Genomic DNA, 18,221 nt, shown 5'->3' with positions numbered 1-18,221 from the left:
CAGCTGTTTTAAGGTCGGCCTTATTTGTTGTTTTTTGTTTGCTTGTGTAACTTTGATAACTGCTTTTAACTCTTTTAACTTATTTTTCTCTTTTTGGTTGCTGTTGTAGCACTTTGAGATTTTTTGTTAAATATAAAGTGCGTTACAAATAAAATGTATAATTATTATTATTATTACAGTAAAAACTGTAGTTCCAACTTTACAAAGACTCTTTTTAGATTCTCTTCCATCTACAGACACAATCGGCTCACCTGTCATTCACTCAGTGACATCATTAACTCACCTGTGATGAGGTGTTTGACACAGACGGACACCATCTTCATCCTCTCTGAGGACGACCTGAACTCGCTTCTCTTCTCTTATAAAATCATCAACATAGATCAACACAATCTGACGTGGTCGTCCTGGAGACGGGACGGTGGCGTGAGGCTGCTCTCGTCTGTCTGCAGTCACACGACCTGAACACTGTTGTTGTTGCGTGTGAACCAGCAGCTGCTCTGCCCTCCTCCTCTGCCCCTGAGCCAGGCAGTGAACCTGTAAACTGAGGCTGACCTGATCTCAGTGTGTTACTGTTCAGTTGTGGTTTTTGTGACATGACATGTGACTCAACCAATAAGAGATCAGAGTGCAGCTGAATTATTCTCAGTCACAGTTTGATCCAAACAGAACCGCTACGGCCAGTCAAGACAGGAGAATAAAACAAAAGTAAAGCTGCACTGACTTCAGAACCGTCTGACTTCAGAACCGTCTGAGTGTTTTAATGTGAAAACAAACCAAACTTGAATCCTTTAATATTCAGAAAATTGTACAGAGTTTGGTTGGTGGCATTTGTGTTTTATAGAATCATTTCCTCCTCCTGCTGTTTCACATTAAAACACTCAAACTGGCTTTTATTGTGAAGCCGTCACAGGAAACACAATGTGTTTGTCACTGAGGTTACAGTAGCATCTGATCGTTCATCAAAAATACGTCTACAAACCCAGACGGAGGAGATTCAGTCAGGTCTGAATGATTATTGATGGATTTCTTGATTAAAACGAGCTGAGCTGGTTGGATAGAAACCAGCTGTGACTCCACAGCAGCACCACGACAAGCTGAAGGAAGTTCACTGGAATTTGGTGACGCAAGTTTATTAGAGAGAGAAATGTACACACACACACACACACACACACACACACATAAAACAGGCGATTAAACCTCTCGACAGTTAAACCAGCAAACTCAACAATACAACACTTCACTGTCGACATGGAAACAACAACACACACAGAGGAATGCTGAGGCTCGTAAACACACACGCGCTCGCACACACACACACACACACACACACACACACACACACACACACACACACACTCTCTCTCTAACAGCAGGAGTGACATCACTTCCTGTAGTTTGGTCCAAAGTGCTGAGACAGAAGACGCCAGCTCAGCAGTCGGGATGAGCTCAGTTTAATCCTGTCAGGAGGTGTGTGTGTGTGTGTGTGTGTGTGTGTGTGTGTGTGTGTGTGTGTGTGTGTGTTGAGAGAATCACATGTGTTTAGTTCAGCGTGCTTTTATCAAAGAAAACATATGACAGGAAATTAATTTCTCTGGTGTCCTGGAGGGGTCAGTGTGGTGAGTTCAGCTCCACGTGCACAGAGTCTGGATGCTTCATGAACCAATAAATCTGTCGGGTGTGGAGACGATGATCCTCGTTTACATTCATATTCTATTAAAATACAGAAGGAGGAACAGAAAACATTCTTACAGACACGACTGAGTCGACAAGCTTCACATAGAGTCCAGTGACGAGACTCTCACAACATGTATTTTTATCACAACATGTATGTTTATCATAACATGTATGTTTATCATAACATGTATGTTTATCATAACATGTATTTTTATCACAACATGTATGTTTATCACAACATGTATGTTTATCACAACATGTATGTTTATCACAACATGTATGTTTATCATAACATGTATGTTTATCACAACATGTATGTTTATCACAACATGTATGTTTATCATAACATGTATGTTTATCACAACATGTATGTTTATCACAACATGTATGTTTATCACAGGACCGTCAGGACAAAGTGTTCAGCTCTTCTACTCAACCAAGATAAACTCAATTTAAAATAATCAATCAGCCCTGAAGGAGGAATTCTGCCAACAGAACAACACACACACAACTCATATACACACACACAACAAATACAAATATATATAAATACAAATATTACAATGTTTGAAACAACATCCAGAACCCGTCTGTCTCCTGACAGCAGCTCAGAGCTGCAGTCTGGAGCTTAAACAGCGTCAGTTCACTACTGAGTTTAATCAGACAACACAGACTCACAACATGAGAAGAGAAGAAATGTTTCACACCTGTTTTCGTTATAAATACGACCGTACACCGTCTGAGTTCAAGTTTCTCTCTTTGACTGTCTCTGACCCGTCTGTCTGTCTGTCTGTCTGTCTGTCTGTCTGACCCGTCTGTCTGTCTGTCTGACCCGTCTGTCTGTCTGTCTGACCCGTCTGTCTGTCTGTCTGTCTGTCTGTCTGACCCGTCTGTCTGTCTGTCTGTCTGTCTGACCCGTCTGTCTGTCTGTCAGGTCTCCAGTTATTAGCCACGGCCAGTCGGGACCGTCTGATCCACGTCCTGGATGCGGGCAGAGACTACAGTCTGGTTCAGACTCTGGATGAACACTCGTCCTCCATCACTGCCGTCCGATTCGCTGGTCAGTCTCTCTGACCTCTGACCTCTGACATCATCATGTTCAGTCCATGTTGTTGGTTCACCCTCTGACATCATCATCTTCTTCTTCTTCTTCCTGTCTCTCAGCCAATGAGGGCAAAGTGAGGATGATCAGCTGTGGAGCCGATAAGAGTGTTTACTTCCGGAACCGCTCAGCAGGTGAGACTCACCTGAGTGATGTCACTGCTTCACTGCAGGTCTGTCAGTTGTGGAAAGTAACTAAGTACATTTACTCAAGTACTGTACTGAAGTACAATTTTCAGGTACTTTACTCAAGTATTTCCATTTTCTGCAACTTTATACTTCCACTCCACTACATTAATCTGATTACTTTAGTTACTTTACAGATTACATTTTTAAATGAATAGATTTTCTCATCAGTCAGATAAAAACAGTGATTATGATGATCAGCTGACTCAGTTTATACATGTAATACATGATCAGTTACTTTACTGATACTTTGATACTTAACTACATTTAACATCAGATACTTTAAGACTTTTACTCGAGTACTCTTCACATGAGTGACTTTCACTGTTACCACAGTAATATTTTAACACCATGTTTACTTACAACTGTCGAGTACTTTTACAACAGTGATATTAAAACACTTTATTGATCCACCGACTCTGAACATGAAGTCATCAACACATTAATGACACTATAATTATAATCCAATAATGAAATCTATATTTCTTCTTCTTCTCATCCTGTGCCGACAGCTGGACGAGGGGTTGGAGTTCACAAGGACTCATCATGTGGTGAGGAAGACGACGCTGTACGACATGGACGTGGAACCGACCAGGAAGTACGCAGCAGTGGGCTGTCAGGACCGCAGCATCAGGTAACACACACAGGTGTGTGTGTGTGTGTGTGTGTGTGTGTGTGTGTGTGTGTGTGTGTGTGTTAATCCAGCTGTAGCTGAGACAAACATGACTGTTCAGTCTGTCAGCTGCAGATTACCCAGCAGGCACTGAGAGATGGATTAGGATTATCTGCCATGATGCTGTCTTCTTCTACTTCTTCTTCTTCTTCTTCTTCTTCTTCTTCTTCTTCTTCTTCACGATCCTTCAGTTTCTGCTCCTTCATCTTGTTGGTACAGTAAATTTAATAAAGGTGATGGTGCATTCATGTGCTGCTCTGACATTTGAAATGTCAGACATTATTTCATACATAAAGAAGATGATGTGAATACAGAAACTGTTCATGTTCTTCAGATGACTGTCAGGTCAGAGGAGGCCAAAGTTCCTGCAGCACATGAACACACCATCACAGTTTTTAAAATGTACTGTTATGAACAAGATGAAGGAGCAGAAACAGAAGGATGGTGATGTGAATAAAAGAAAGGACAGGGGACAGAGAATAAAATAAAAAAAGAGGTAAAACAAGAAGAAGAAGAAGAAGAAGAAGAAGAAGCCATGGTGATGACCATGTTGCATCATGTGTTCATGTGCTGCAGGAACTTTGGCCTCTTCTGACCTGACAGAGAAGAACAACATGAACAGTTTCTGTATTCACATCATCTTCTTTAATAACTTCCATGTGTGTTTATTGTTGTGCAGGTTTGATTATAATGAAATAATATGGAACATTTGTAATGTCCAGAGCAGCACATGAACGCACCACAGACGATGTTCATTTATTCATTTATTCATTTATTCATTTATTCATTTATTCTGGCTGCAGTCATGATGAGTTCATGATTTATGATGAGAACTGGTTTAATGGTTTCCTGTCTGGCTGCTCTGTGTGTGATGAGAGGCTGCCACCTGCTGGTCTGACTGGAAACAACACAGCAGAGACAAACTGTCCCAGTTCAACTGTGAGACTCATGAGCAGAGTGGAAGAAGAACTCAGACTAAACTTGTTTTTATCATCTAGTTTCATGTCAGTGAGACGAGACAGGCTCGTGATGATGAAGCACAATCAATGGATTGATGGAGAAAATGACTGTGACATGATGATAAGTGATGATAATGAAGATAATGAGGATGAAGAAGGCGACGACTCAGATCAAATCAATTTTATTTATTTAATCCAAAATCACAGTTTACAAATTTCAATCACAGAATGTATGATACAAGTAAATAATATGATATATGTTGATGATAAAGACAACGTTGATGTCGACAATGATGTTGACGACCATGTTGACGACCATGTTGATGACCATGTTGACGACCATGTTGACGACCATGTTGACGACCATTTCGATGACCATGGTGACGACCATGTTGACGACCATTTCGATGACCATGGTGACGACCATGTTGACGACCATTTCGATGACCATGTTTGCGACCATGTTGATGACCATGGTGACGACCATGTTGACGACCATTTCGATGACCATGTTGGCGACCATGTTGATGACCATGGTGACGACCATGTTGACGACCATTTCGATGACCATGGTGACAACCATTTTGGTGATCATGGTGATGACCATGTTGATGACTGTTTTGGTGAACATGTTGACGATCATGTTGACAACCATTTCGGTTACCAAGGTGACAACCATTTTGGTGATCATGGTGATGACCATGTTGATGACTGTTTCGGTGACCATGTTGACGACCATGTTGACGACCATGTTGATGACCATGGTGACGACCATGTTGACGACCATGTTGATGACCATGGTGACGACCATGTTGACGACCATTTCGATGACCATGTTGGCGACCATGTTGATGACCATGGTGACGACCATGTTGACGACCATTTCGATGACCATGGTGACGACCATGTTGACGACCATTTCGATGACCATGTTGACGACCATGTTGACGACCATTTCGATGACCATGTTGGCGACCATGTTGATGACCATGGTGACGACCATGTTGACGACCATTTCGATGACCATGTTGGCGACCATGTTGATGACCATGGTGACGACCATGTTGACGACCATTTCGATGACCATGTTGGCGACCATGTTGATGACCATGGTGACGACCATGTTGACGACCATTTCGATGACCATGGTGACGACCATGTTGACGACCATGTTGATGACCATTTCGGTGACCATAGTGATGACCATGTTGACCACAGTGTTGACGATCATTTCGGTGACCATGTTGAAGACCGCGCTGACGACCATGTTGATGTCGAGGTTGCTGATGATAATCCGTCCCTTTTCTTTTCCTATTCTTTTTGCAGGACCTTTAATATTAGAAAATCAACACGTTGTCGATGATGACGTGGATTTTGACGATGTCAATGTTGCTGAGGATGATCAGTTATTTTCCTGTTCCTCTTGCAAGACCTTTAATATTAGAAAATCAACACGTTGTCGATGATGACGTGGATTTTGACGATGTCAATGTTGCTGAGGATGATCAGTTATTTTCCTGTTCCTCTTGCAAGACCTTTAATATTAGAAAATCAACACGTTGTTGTCGATGATGACGTGGATTTTGACGATGTCAATGTTGCTGAGGATGATCAGTTATTTACCTGTTCCTCTTGCAGGACCTTTAATATTAGAAAATCAACACGTTGTTGTCGATGATGACGTGGATTTTGACGATGTCAATGTTGCTGAGGATGATCAGTTATTTTCCTGTTCCTCTTGCAAGACCTTTAATATTAGAAAATCAACACGTTGTCGATGATGACGTGGATTTTGACGATGTCAATGTTGCTGAGGATGATCAGTTATTTTCCTGTTCCTCTTGCAAGACCTTTAATATTAGAAAATCAACACGTTGTCGATGATGACGTGGATTTTGACGATGTCAATGTTGCTGAGGATGATCAGTTATTTTCCTGTTCCTCTTGCAGGACCTTTAATATTAGAAAATCAACACGTTGTCGATGATGACGTGGATTTTGACGATGTCAATGTTGCTGAGGATGATCAGTTATTTACCTGTTCCTCTTGCAGGACCTTTAATATTAGAAAATCAACACGTTGTCGATGATGACGTGGATTTTGACGATGTCAATGTTGCTGAGGATGATCAGTTATTTTCCTGTTCCTCTTGCAAGACCTTTAATATTAGAAAATCAACACGTTGTCGATGATGACGTGGATTTTGACGATGTCAATGTTGCTGAGGATGATCAGTTATTTTCCTGTTCCTCTTGCAGGACCTTTAATATTAGAAAATCAACACGTTGTCGATGATGACGTGGATTTTGACGATGTCAATGTTGCTGAGGATGATCAGTTATTTACCTGTTCCTCTTGCAGGACCTTTAATATTAGAAAATCAACACGTTGTCGATGATGACGTGGATTTTGACGATGTCAATGTTGCTGAGGATGATCAGTTATTTACCTGTTCCTCTTGCAGGACCTTTAATATTAGAAAATCAACACGTTGTCGATGATGACGTGGATTTTGACGATGTCAATGTTGCTGAGGATGATCAGTTATTTTCCTGTTCCTCTTGCAGGACCTTTAATATTAGAAAATCAACACGTTGTTGTCGATGATGACGTGGATTTTGACGATGTCAGTGTTGCTGAGGATGATCAGTTATTTTCCTGTTCCTCTTGCAGGACCTTTAATATAAGAAAAATAACGTGGGGCGCCCCAGTAGCTTCGTCCGACCGTCAACCATTTCGGTGACCATGGTGATGACCATGTTTACCACCATGTTGACGACCGTTTCGGTGACCAAGTTGATGACCATTTCGGTGACCATTTTGGTGACCATGTTGACGACCGTTTCGGTGGCCAAGTTGACGACCATGTTGATGACCATTTTGGTGACCATGGTGATGACAATGTTGATGACCATGTTGACGACCATTTTGGTGACCATGGTGATGATCATTTCGGTGACCATGTTGACGACCATTTTGGTGACCATGGTGATGACCATGTTCACCACCATGTTGACGACCATGTTGACGACCTTTTCGGTGACCATGTTGACGACCATTTCGGTAACCATGGTGATGACTGTTTCGGTGACCATGTTGACAACCATTTCGGTAACCATGGTGATGACTGTTTCGGTGACCATGTTGACAACCATTTCGGTAATCATGGTGATGACAATAGTGATGACCATGTTGACCACCATGTTGACGACCTTTTCGGTGACCATGGGGATGACCATTTTAGTGACCATGTTGACGACCATTTCAGTAACCATGGTGATGACCATTTCAGTGACCATAGTGATGACCATGTTGACCACAGTGTTGACGATCATTTCGGTGACCATGTTGAAGACCGCGCTGACGACCATGTTGATGTCGAGGTTGCTGATGATAATCCGTCCCTTTTCTTTTCCTATTCTTTTTGCAGGACCTTTAATATTAAAAAAATCAACACGTTGTCGATGATGACGTGGATTTTGACGATGTCAATGTTGCTGAGGATGATCAGTTATTTTCCTGTTCCTCTTGCAAGACCTTTAATATTAGAAAATCAACACGTTGTCGATGATGACGTGGATTTTGACGATGTCAATGTTGCTGAGGATGATCAGTTATTTTCCTGTTCCTCTTGCAGGACCTTTAATATTAGAAAATCAACACGTTGTCGATGATGACGTGGATTTTGACGATGTCAATGTTGCTGAGGATGATCAGTTATTTTCCTGTTCCTCTTGCAGGACCTTTAATATTAGAAAATCAACACGTTGTCGATGATGACGTGGATTTTGACGATGTCAATGTTGCTGAGGATGATCAGTTATTTACCTGTTCCTCTTGCAGGACCTTTAATATTAGAAAATCAACACGTTGTCGATGATGACGTGGATTTTGACGATGTCAATGTTGCTGAGGATGATCAGTTATTTTCCTGTTCCTCTTGCAAGACCTTTAATATTAGAAAATCAACACGTTGTCGATGATGACGTGGATTTTGACGATGTCAGTGTTGCTGAGGATGATCAGTTATTTTCCTGTTCCTCTTGCAGGACCTTTAATATTATAAAAATAACGTGGGGCGCCCCAGTAGCTTCGTCCGACCATCGACCATTTCGGTGACCATGGTGATGACCTTTTTGGTAACCATGGTGATGACCATTTCGGTGACCATGGTGATGACCTTTTTGGTGACCATGTTGACCACCATTTCGGTGACCATAGTGACGACCATTTCGGTTACCATGGTGACGACCATTTCGGTTACCATGGTGATGACCATGTTGACCACCATTTCGGTTACCATGGTGACAACCGTTTCGGTGACCATGTTGATGATGATGATGATGATGTCAGTCCCTCTGCTCTTCCTCCTGCAGGATCTTTAACATCAGTAACGGGAAACAGAAGAAGATGTATAAAGGCTCTCAGGGCGAGGACGGGACGCTCATCAAGGTATGTCCCACCATTCTTCCATGAGGATGTTTCCATGGTAACAGCAGGTATTGATGACTGATTAACAGTTAGCTGACATATATGAAACTCCTCCTCAGGTGCAGATCGACCCGTCAGGTCTCTACATCGCCACCTCCTGTTCAGATAAGAACATCAGTATCTTTGACTTCTACTCTGGAGAGTGTGTGGCCACCATGTTCGGACACTCAGGTCAGAACAACTTCATCACTATTGTCTCCTTATTGTTTCTATGAGGGCTCATTACTGTGTTTAATTTATTTAAAATACTGACCGTCATATATGTTGTATTTTATATTCTGTTTTAGTTTGTGATGAGTGTATATTTCTGTCTAACCCTCTGTCTGTCTGTCTGTCTGTCTGTCTCTCAGAGATCGTCACAGGTCTGAAGTTCAGCAGTGACTGCAGACACCTGATCACAGTGTCTGGAGACAGGTACGTCTCACCTTTACATCCACACGTTCAGCAGTTACAGAAGGTTTTTTTAAATGTTAACATGGTGACATCACAGTTTGATCCTCAAGAGAACATGTTGATTTATCGGTCAGTGTCATCTGACTGGTAAACATGATGTTTGTAAGAAAAGCCTCATTCTCAGCTCGTCAAATAACGACGCTGTGGGATGGAGGCGAACCCGTCCTCTGTCAGGGTGTGTCAGTATTTGACGAGTTTGGAATGAGATTAAAAAATCAACTTTTCTTACAGACAGCACGTTTAAAGAGTTTCTTTATTGTTTCATTTTAGAGATTTTATCATTTATAAATCACATCAGAACGTTTAGAATAAATATTTTATAAAAGTATTAATGAAGCGTCTGTTTGTGTTCTCAGCTGTATCTTCGTGTGGCGTCTCAGTCCAGAGTTGACCATCAGGATGAGGCAGCGACTCGCTGACCTCCGACCTCCCAGCAGCACTCAGAACTCCCAGAATGCACCTCAGCAGAAAGTGGTGAACCTCAGGTAAATGTTAGCGTCACAGCAGACGTGTGTCAGTGTTAATTTAAAAAACTGTGTCTGCATAAACTTTAATGAATTCAAGAGATTAAAAGTAGAAACTTTTGAATGATACGAAGACAGAGCAGAAATACAATTTATAAAAGCAGAAATAAAATAATGACAAAGACAAATAGTACTGACTGATGAGTTGATTCTGTTTAATGACAGTAATGAAAAGGGATTTATACATTTTAAACATTTTGACTAAAACTAAACTGAATCCATCTAAATATAAAAATATGAATATATTATAATATAATTTATGAAAATGTACTGAAGAGAAGTTCTTCTGTTAAACTCATGATGTCAATTAAAGCAAACATTTCTGAATAATATGAGTGAACAGTTGAAAGATAATTAATTTCTACTGAAACAAAAAGTTAATCATATTTCCAAATATCTTTGGCTTTATTAGCTACAGACATTTAAGAAGAGAAACGTATTAATAATAATAATATAGTAAAACAAACTTCATACACAAAGATGCAATACAGCGTTTCTCAAACAGTTAAAAAACATGCCAGTAAATATAAACGTGTCAGGAGGAACATCACTGAGGAGGAACATCACCGAGGCTCTTCTGAAGGAAAACTCTGGAAACATTTCACAACATTGGTCAACTTGATATGAATTTAATAAAATATAATTATTCTGTTCTGTCACGTTGATTAAACATTATACATATATGTGTCTGTGTCGCAGCAGCAGCAGGGAGGCGTCGGCTCCTCGTGTCGTCACCATGTCGTCCGACAGCGACAAGGAGGAGGAAGAGGAGGAGGAGGAGGAGCTCTGCTGTCCTTATGTGGTCACAGCGGGAAGTCTGGAGGAGGAGACGGGTCAGTTCTGTCGTTAACTGTGTGTACATGGACCTTTTTATTCTAAAGATGGTACAGAGACCAAAAACCATTATTTTAATGTTTGTTCCTGCAGAAACATCTGATGAGAAGTTCAGCTGTCTGGACGGCAGGAAGGTGAGTGAAACACCTCAGACTCAGATGTGATCCTCGTCATAACGGAGCATATATCATCTCATAACTTTATTATCTCTGTGTTTCTCCTCAGGAGGGGTCGGGGGGTCGACCTCCTCGCCGGCGCTGGTCCAGGAGGGCGGGCAGCTCCGAGGACGGCGTCCTGATGGTGAAGTCCATGTTGGACCTGAGACTGCTGGACTCGTACTGCCCCAACAGACAGGAGGAGACGCAGGAGGAGGAGGAGGAGGAGGTACAGCTACACACTAGACTCTGTTCGTCTTTTTCTACATTTAATGCAGCGTTTTAACCTTTGGTCCCGCCCACTCAGGTGAAGACACGCCCCCTCGGTGTGAGCGCCTCTTCCTGCAGCCAGAGGGGGAGGGGCTCAGGTGTGGAGGTGGGGCTACACAGGACCAATCAGGAGCTGGGGAGCACCGTCAGTCTGCAGGTCACCTCTGCATGGGTGAGAACACACAGCTGAAGGTTTCATCATGATTCATGTCTTCATTGATGACGGGAGGGTGAAGTGAGGAAGTGAACCTTGAGTTGATTCTGTCCGTCCAGGCCGAGGAAGATGAGACGAGGACCAATCAGAGGCCAGACTTCATCCATCTGACCAATCACAGCCCAGACAGGGAGGAGCTGGTGCTGTATCCTGACCAATGGGAGGACAGAGTGAGCCTGGCAGAGAGGTAGGGCTGTTGCATCATCAGGACAGACTCAGTTTAAGCCCCGCCCCCTGCTAACCCCGCCTCTTCCTGTCAGTGAGTTCCAGGTGAAGGAGGCGTGTCCTGCTGCAGGTGGGCGACGGGACAAACCCAGCCCGGACAGCGGCTGCTCGCTGGGCTTCAACTCCAGTTTGTCCAGTCCAGTCAGACCTGCAGGAGACGGTGAGACACCATGTAAGAGTACTTTTACTCAACTACTTTAATATTATTCTGAGGTACTTTACTTGAGTATTACAGTTGTCTGACAGCTTTAGTTACTAGTTACTTTTCAGAAGTCATACTCGAGTAAAAGTCTTAAAGTATCTGATGTTAAATGTAGTTAAGTATCAAAGTATCAGTATGTGTGTATAAACTGTGAGTCAGCTGATCGTCAGTCACTGTTTTTATCTGATTGATGAGAAAATCAATTCATTTAAAATGTAATCTGTAGACTAACTAGTAACTAAAGTGATCAAATAAATGTAGTGGAGTAATAAGTACAAAGTACCTCAAAACTGTACTTTTACTTGAGTACTGTGTGACTTTACCAAAGTAGTATTTTAACACCATATCTTTACTTTTACTCGAGTATGACTGTAGTTACTCTGGGTAATAGAGTACTCACAGACTGACCTGCCTCTGTGTCGTCTGTCAGACTCTGAGCCCACAGAGCCGCTCAGTGTGGACGGAAACTCCTCTGAGCTGGAGGAGGATGAAGAGGAGGCAGCAGGAGCAGGTGGAGGAGGAGGAGCAGGAGGAGGAGGAGGAGGAGGAGGAGCAGGAGGAGGAGGAGGAAGAGGAGCAGGAGGAGGAGGAGTCAGGGCCTCTCAGCTCGTCCCTCAGACTCCAGACCAGGAGGCCTTCCTCAAGGAGCACTTTGTCACTCTGGCTGACCTCTCAGGCTCAGGTACAGACATGTTACATCACACAGGCCGTCATACAGATCATGTGACCCGTGTGTTTGATCACGTGACCCGTGTGTTTGATCACGTGACCCGTGTGTTTGATCACGTGACCCGTGTGTTTGATCATGTGACCCGTGTGTTTGTTTTTTTTTGACATTTTTTATTTTTATTTTGTGAGAGCATTACAATACAGTAATTACTTTCAAGGAACATACAATGTTACTTCTGCCACTCACAATTACATTTTTTTATGTGTGTATAAAACAATAAACAAAATACACAAAGGTAAATGAATTACATCTAAAAACTTTGAACAAACTGGGAGAGATAGGCCTACATAAAAGAGCAAATAAAGAAATGTCTACCAGGCAGTTTTGAAGTAAAGTATGAGTGGTACAGATTAATCCTAAATTCCAACAAAACAATAAAAAAAAAATAAAAATAAAATAAAATAATAAGGAAAGAAAAAAACAGCATTGCAAGGTCACCCATTCCGTACTTCTGTCTGTTCAAGACCGGCATATTTAACCCACTTGGCCCACCTTTTAGTAAATATGATTTTTTGAAGGCGGAGGGAGAAGGTAATCCTTTCCATAAGGTAAATGTCATTTACGATACTTATCCACTCCTGTATTGTGGGTGGATCGGGGACCAACCAATGTCTTGTAACTGCTTTTTTACCAGCGGTTATCAAAATATCAAATAAGTATTCATCAGCTTTCCTGACCTGTAAATCAAAATTTCCTAAAAATAATGTGGAAAACTGCATAGGCAAATTAGTGTTAAATAGACCACTTAATACTTTATGAAGCTCTGCCCAGAAGGATTTAGCCACTGGGCATTCCCAAAAAATATGCCAGTGATTGGCTTCCCGGTGTCCACATTGCCTCCAGCACGTAGCTTCCCCTCCAGTAAAATGTGCCTTTTGTTTAGGTGTAATAAAGAAACGGATCATACACTTCCAACCGAACTCTCGCCATGAATGAGAGCTGGTGCATTTCCACTGGGATTGGCAAATGTTGAGCCAATCCTCTTCAGATATTAACAGACTACCCTCTCTCTCCCATTTTTTCCTAACATAATCTGTATTGTGGGACTTTTTAGACAATAGGCCTTTATAAATTCTGGAGATGACACCCTTGTTTGATTTTCTTTGATAAGCATCAGTAAAAAATTTTGATATGGGGTCATTAAGGTCTGTTTCCTTTCTGATATTTTCAAAACGACTACGTACCTGGAGGAACCTAAAGAATTCAGTTCTGTCCAGGTTATAGTCTTCCTTCAACCTATCAAAGCTTTTAAATTGTCCCTTTTCTGTAAGAGAATAGTATGTCGTTATCCCTTTCGAAATCCATGATTTAAATCCTTTATCTATTGCGTTAGCCTTAAACTCCGGATCGTAAGCACACCATTGAATTATTTGTAATTTGTTACTTAATTTGTACTCATCTTTTATCATATTCCAAATTTTTAACTGCACTTTGATCCATGGGTTCTGTATCTTATCTACAAGTCCTTCCAAATGTTTGTGAGGTAGTGCTGCTTGTATTGGGGGATCAACTAAACTTGAGAGTTCTATATCTTTCCATCTAGCTTGAAAGGATGGGTTACACAAATTAATTAGGGGTCTAATCTGAGCTGCATAAAAATAATCTTTAAAATTAGGTAGTGACATTCCCCCTTGCTCTTTTGGGAGTTGTAATGTCTTAAATCTAACCCTGGGTTTTTTACCCTGCCAAATAAATCTGGAAATAATCTTATTCAGTTCAGAAAATTGTTTTGGGGAAATTTCTACAGGGAGTGCCTGAAATAAGTAGAGATATCGTGGGAGAATATTCATTCTTACAGAGTCAATTCTGTGACTAAGACTAAGAAAAGAAATTGAGTTCCATCTGTGTATGTCGTCTTTAATTTTCGTTAAGAGGGGGCCATAATTTATCTCTGCCAGTGTTTGAATTCTTTTCGGCAGGTTTATTCCGAGATATTTTAACGACTTTTGATCCCAGTTGTGACCCGTGTGTTTGATCATGTGATCCGTGTGTTGACAGGAAGTCCCAGCAGAGCGTCTCACAGCTCCAGTGAGAGTCTCAGCATCTCCTCCAGGTTCCTGTCCCAGAGTTCAGCTGGAAGGTATGACATCACAACATGATCAGTGACATCACAACATGATCAGTGACATCACAACATGATCAATAACCTGAACACAGACTGTGAACCTGTCAGAACGTCTGGTTTTGTTTGTTGTAACACTGTTTGGTTCTGGTTCTCCTCAGTCGGACAGTTCTTTCTCTCCCATCGCGGACCACTGGGGCAGGAGGAGGAGGGGAGGTGAAGGCCCGTCCTCTGGTCTCAGAGGTCCGCCCTCTGATGGAGCAGAACCACACCCAGGACAGGAGGGTCTCCTGGAACCAGGACCAGACGCAGCCTCCAGCTCAGGATCCAGATCAGCTCCAGAGCCAGGTGGAGGAGCAGGAGACCTCCTCGGCTCAGCAGGCCCACCGGACCTCCCCTCTGAAGAAGAAGGTCCAGACCACGGTCCAGGAGTCCAGGAGGAACCTGGGTCCAACGGCCCGGGCCGCCGCCTCCCATCTGAACTCCTCCCCTGGACTCCGGAAGGCTCAGTCGGTCCAGAACCTGCTGACGGACACAGGTACGCCCCCAGACTGGTCCCCCTCTGAAACTTGTTGAATACTTTTGAAAGTTTTCTAAAAACTTTAAACACCAGAACCTGTTTTTGAACTGGTTCTGGAAAGTTTTTGAACAGGTCTTAAAAGTCTTACCTTGTCTCATCCCTCAGGTGACTCCGCCTCCTCCTCGGTGTCTCGTCCCTCCAGAGAAGTCTCCCCTCAGCCGCTCCTCCCCCCCCAACGTCCCACCACCCTCCCCTCCTCCCCCAGGCGGCCCCCGTCTATAGCCACGCCCCTTCAGAGACCAAGCCCCGCCTCTCCGAGGTCGCCACAGCAGGAGACAGCCGCCATCACCTCGACGCCAGCCCCGTCTGCTGTCTCCACCCCCAGGAAGTCCTCCTCCTCCTCCACCTCCACCTCCTCCTCCACGCCGTCGGCTCGCTCCTACATGAGCCCCACCGCCAGCTCCATGGCCAAGATGTCGCGCTCCGTCTCCGTGGGCGACGGCCTCAACGCCGATCCCAGCGAGGAACCCTCAGTGACATCATCGTCCTCTCAGGTCAAAGACACTCCGCCTCCTCTTGTTGCCGTGGTGCCCTGCAGCACAGCTCTGGCCACGCCCCCTCACGCCGCCGTCGTTCCGGTCGTCGTCGCCTCCTCATCTCTGGGTAACCATGGTAACCAGGCGGCAGCTCCCCCCCGCGGCCTCCAGGCTCGAGTCCCCGGCAGCAGCAGACCGCTCCCCGACAAGCCCTCCATCGCCTCCTTCACTCCACCCTCCGCCTCGTCTGCTTCGCCGCGGCCTCTTCCCGTCTCCGTCTCCCCCCTGACTCCCCCCCGACAGGAGGAGGAGCCTCAGAGAGACAACACAGGTTTGGACCCTCCTCCTCCTCTTCATCCCTTCATCCTGTCATCTCTCCATCAGGGCTCTGCCTCCTCTTCCTCCACACTGACGGGTGAGACGCTGCACTCCTCTCTCTCTCTCTCTCGCCCTCCCTGTCTCTCTCTCCCTGTCTCTCTCCATCAACAGACGAATGTTAAGGTGAAACTCTCTCTCTCTCTCACCCTGTCTCTCTCTCTCTCTCCCTGTCTCACCCTCCCTGTCTCTCTCTCTCTCCACAGACCAGTCAATCAGTGTGGAGACCTGCAGAGCTCTGACCAATGAGCTGCAGAGCTGCTTCAAGAGAGCAACACACCTGTACAGGAAGGTGAGGACGATTAACACACATCTGAATTCAATGAATCTAAAATACTCATAAAATGAATGGAGTTTGGTTGGTGGCTCTGGTTTCTGCTGACATCATCAGTGACATCACTCACCTGGGTCTCTCTCCTCCAGGTGAGCGGCTCCTCCCTCGATGACTCCGCCCCCGACCAGCGTCAGATGGCCGTCGTCCTATCAGAGGCCTTCCAGGCCATGAGGGCGGAGCTCGACTGCCTGCCGCTCGGAGCGCCGAGCATGCTGGGAGTGGAGGGGGGGCTGGGAGGAGTGGGGGAGGCGAAGACGGCGGCTCTGCTGGAGGAGTACTCACTGCTCCTCCTGCAGGCCGTCAGCAGGAGGCTCGACACACAGCACTAGACTCCTCCACCTCCTCACCTCCTCTTCATCACCTCCTCCTCATCACCTCCTCCTCCTCACCTCCTCTTCATCACCTCCACCTCCTCCTCCTCACCTCCTCTTCATCACCTCCTCCTCATCACCTCTTCATCACCTCCTCCTCATCACCTCCTCCTCATCACCTCCTCCTGCAGGCTGTTCACTGGAGGCTCAACACAACACTAAACACCTCCTCTTCGTCTTCCTCCTTTTTCTTCTTGTTTATTTTATTTTTTTTATCACCTCCTCCTCTTCATCACGTCCTGCTCCTCCTCCTCGTCACAGATGAAGGATCTGAAGCCATTTTGTTCCGGATTCTGGACGGTTCTGTTCTTTGGTCTTAACGAGCGACACGTCGAGTCTTTGGACCGATTTTTTAGAAACTTCTGAACTTTTTATCGAAGTTGTTTTTTAAAGACGTTTTTCCGACATTCTGAAGATTTTTCTCCGTTTTCATTCCTGTTGTTTGGATTATTGATCTTCTATTGATTATTATTGATTATCATGTAGGAACATTAGAGACTTTTTAAAGGAGCAAACAGCAATACGAGACGTTTTGAACAAACTTTATTGTTCGATTATTTGATGTAAATGTTTTTTCCTGAGTTCACTTGAACGTGAAGCAGACTTCCTGTTTCTGATGAACAGTTTGTATTTATTTCCTGTTTAAGACTACTGACGACTCTTCACCTGGACCAGACTTCACCTGGACCAGACTTCACCTGGACCAGACTTCACTTGGACCAGACTTCACTGACCAACATGTTTTTATAAATCATGACGTCTGATGGAGGATGTACATTTTTATAACTGTTGTAGAGAAACACTTTACAGTTTGTTGTAACACTCACAGGTCAAAGTTCACTTTGTTTTAGTCAAATTTAATAAAAGTTTGAGACTGATTTTGTTTTTTTATGAGAATTTTGTCTTCCACAGTTTCTCGAAGCTGATTGGTCGCCCGTTTGATCTTCTTTGAATAATAAATCATTGACATGAACACAGTGAGCGCTTCTGTTAATTATAATAACACGGCTAACAAGCTAATAGGCCGCTTAGCTCCACAGCTAACTGAGCTACATGAAGAACAGCTAGCAGCAGTTAGCGGTTCTGCTGCCCTCCGTTTCTTATAAATTACACATATTTAGACGTTATTTTAATGTTTATTAATGTTAATTAGCTTCAGAGATGTAAACATGTTTCTTTAACAGACAGGAAGTCACTATCAAAACAAAAGTCCACTCCTTCAGTTCCAGTCTGATAACTGATAGTTTATGTTAGAGAGGAGGTCTCACTCCTACCCTGACCCTGGCGCCGTCCATCAGAGGGGAACAGCAGGAACCCGGAGAACACGCTGA

The 18,221-nt window shown here is 43.8% G+C and overlaps 1 protein-coding gene across 1 annotated transcript in view; it reads left to right on the top strand.

The window, feature by feature from the left end:
* mapkbp1 (mitogen-activated protein kinase binding protein 1) overlaps window positions 1-17,768 on the top strand; it is a 33,029-nt gene extending 15,261 nt beyond the window's left edge. The window contains exons 13-31 of the mRNA XM_073483914.1: window positions 2,609-2,734; window positions 2,839-2,930; window positions 3,483-3,595; window positions 8,971-9,046; window positions 9,145-9,256; window positions 9,436-9,499; window positions 9,895-10,023; window positions 10,762-10,895; window positions 10,990-11,030; window positions 11,122-11,280; window positions 11,359-11,493; window positions 11,595-11,722; window positions 11,796-11,920; window positions 12,393-12,644; window positions 14,691-14,772; window positions 14,916-15,292; window positions 15,440-16,225; window positions 16,392-16,477; window positions 16,609-17,768. Coding sequence (XP_073340015.1) covers window positions 2,609-2,734; window positions 2,839-2,930; window positions 3,483-3,595; window positions 8,971-9,046; window positions 9,145-9,256; window positions 9,436-9,499; window positions 9,895-10,023; window positions 10,762-10,895; window positions 10,990-11,030; window positions 11,122-11,280; window positions 11,359-11,493; window positions 11,595-11,722; window positions 11,796-11,920; window positions 12,393-12,644; window positions 14,691-14,772; window positions 14,916-15,292; window positions 15,440-16,225; window positions 16,392-16,477; window positions 16,609-16,848 — 3,257 coding nt within the window. The 3' untranslated portion in view covers window positions 16,849-17,768. The remainder of the gene's footprint in view (window positions 1-2,608; window positions 2,735-2,838; window positions 2,931-3,482; window positions 3,596-8,970; window positions 9,047-9,144; window positions 9,257-9,435; window positions 9,500-9,894; window positions 10,024-10,761; window positions 10,896-10,989; window positions 11,031-11,121; window positions 11,281-11,358; window positions 11,494-11,594; window positions 11,723-11,795; window positions 11,921-12,392; window positions 12,645-14,690; window positions 14,773-14,915; window positions 15,293-15,439; window positions 16,226-16,391; window positions 16,478-16,608) is intronic.
* The last annotated feature ends 453 nt before the right edge of the window (window positions 17,769-18,221 follow it).

Source organism: Pagrus major, chromosome 16 (assembly GCF_040436345.1).
Source record: "Pagrus major chromosome 16, Pma_NU_1.0".
Taxonomy (NCBI): domain Eukaryota; kingdom Metazoa; phylum Chordata; class Actinopteri; order Spariformes; family Sparidae; genus Pagrus; species Pagrus major.
The sequence above is the reverse complement of the archived record's forward strand: the minus strand, read 5'-3'. Positions and strand labels throughout refer to the sequence as shown.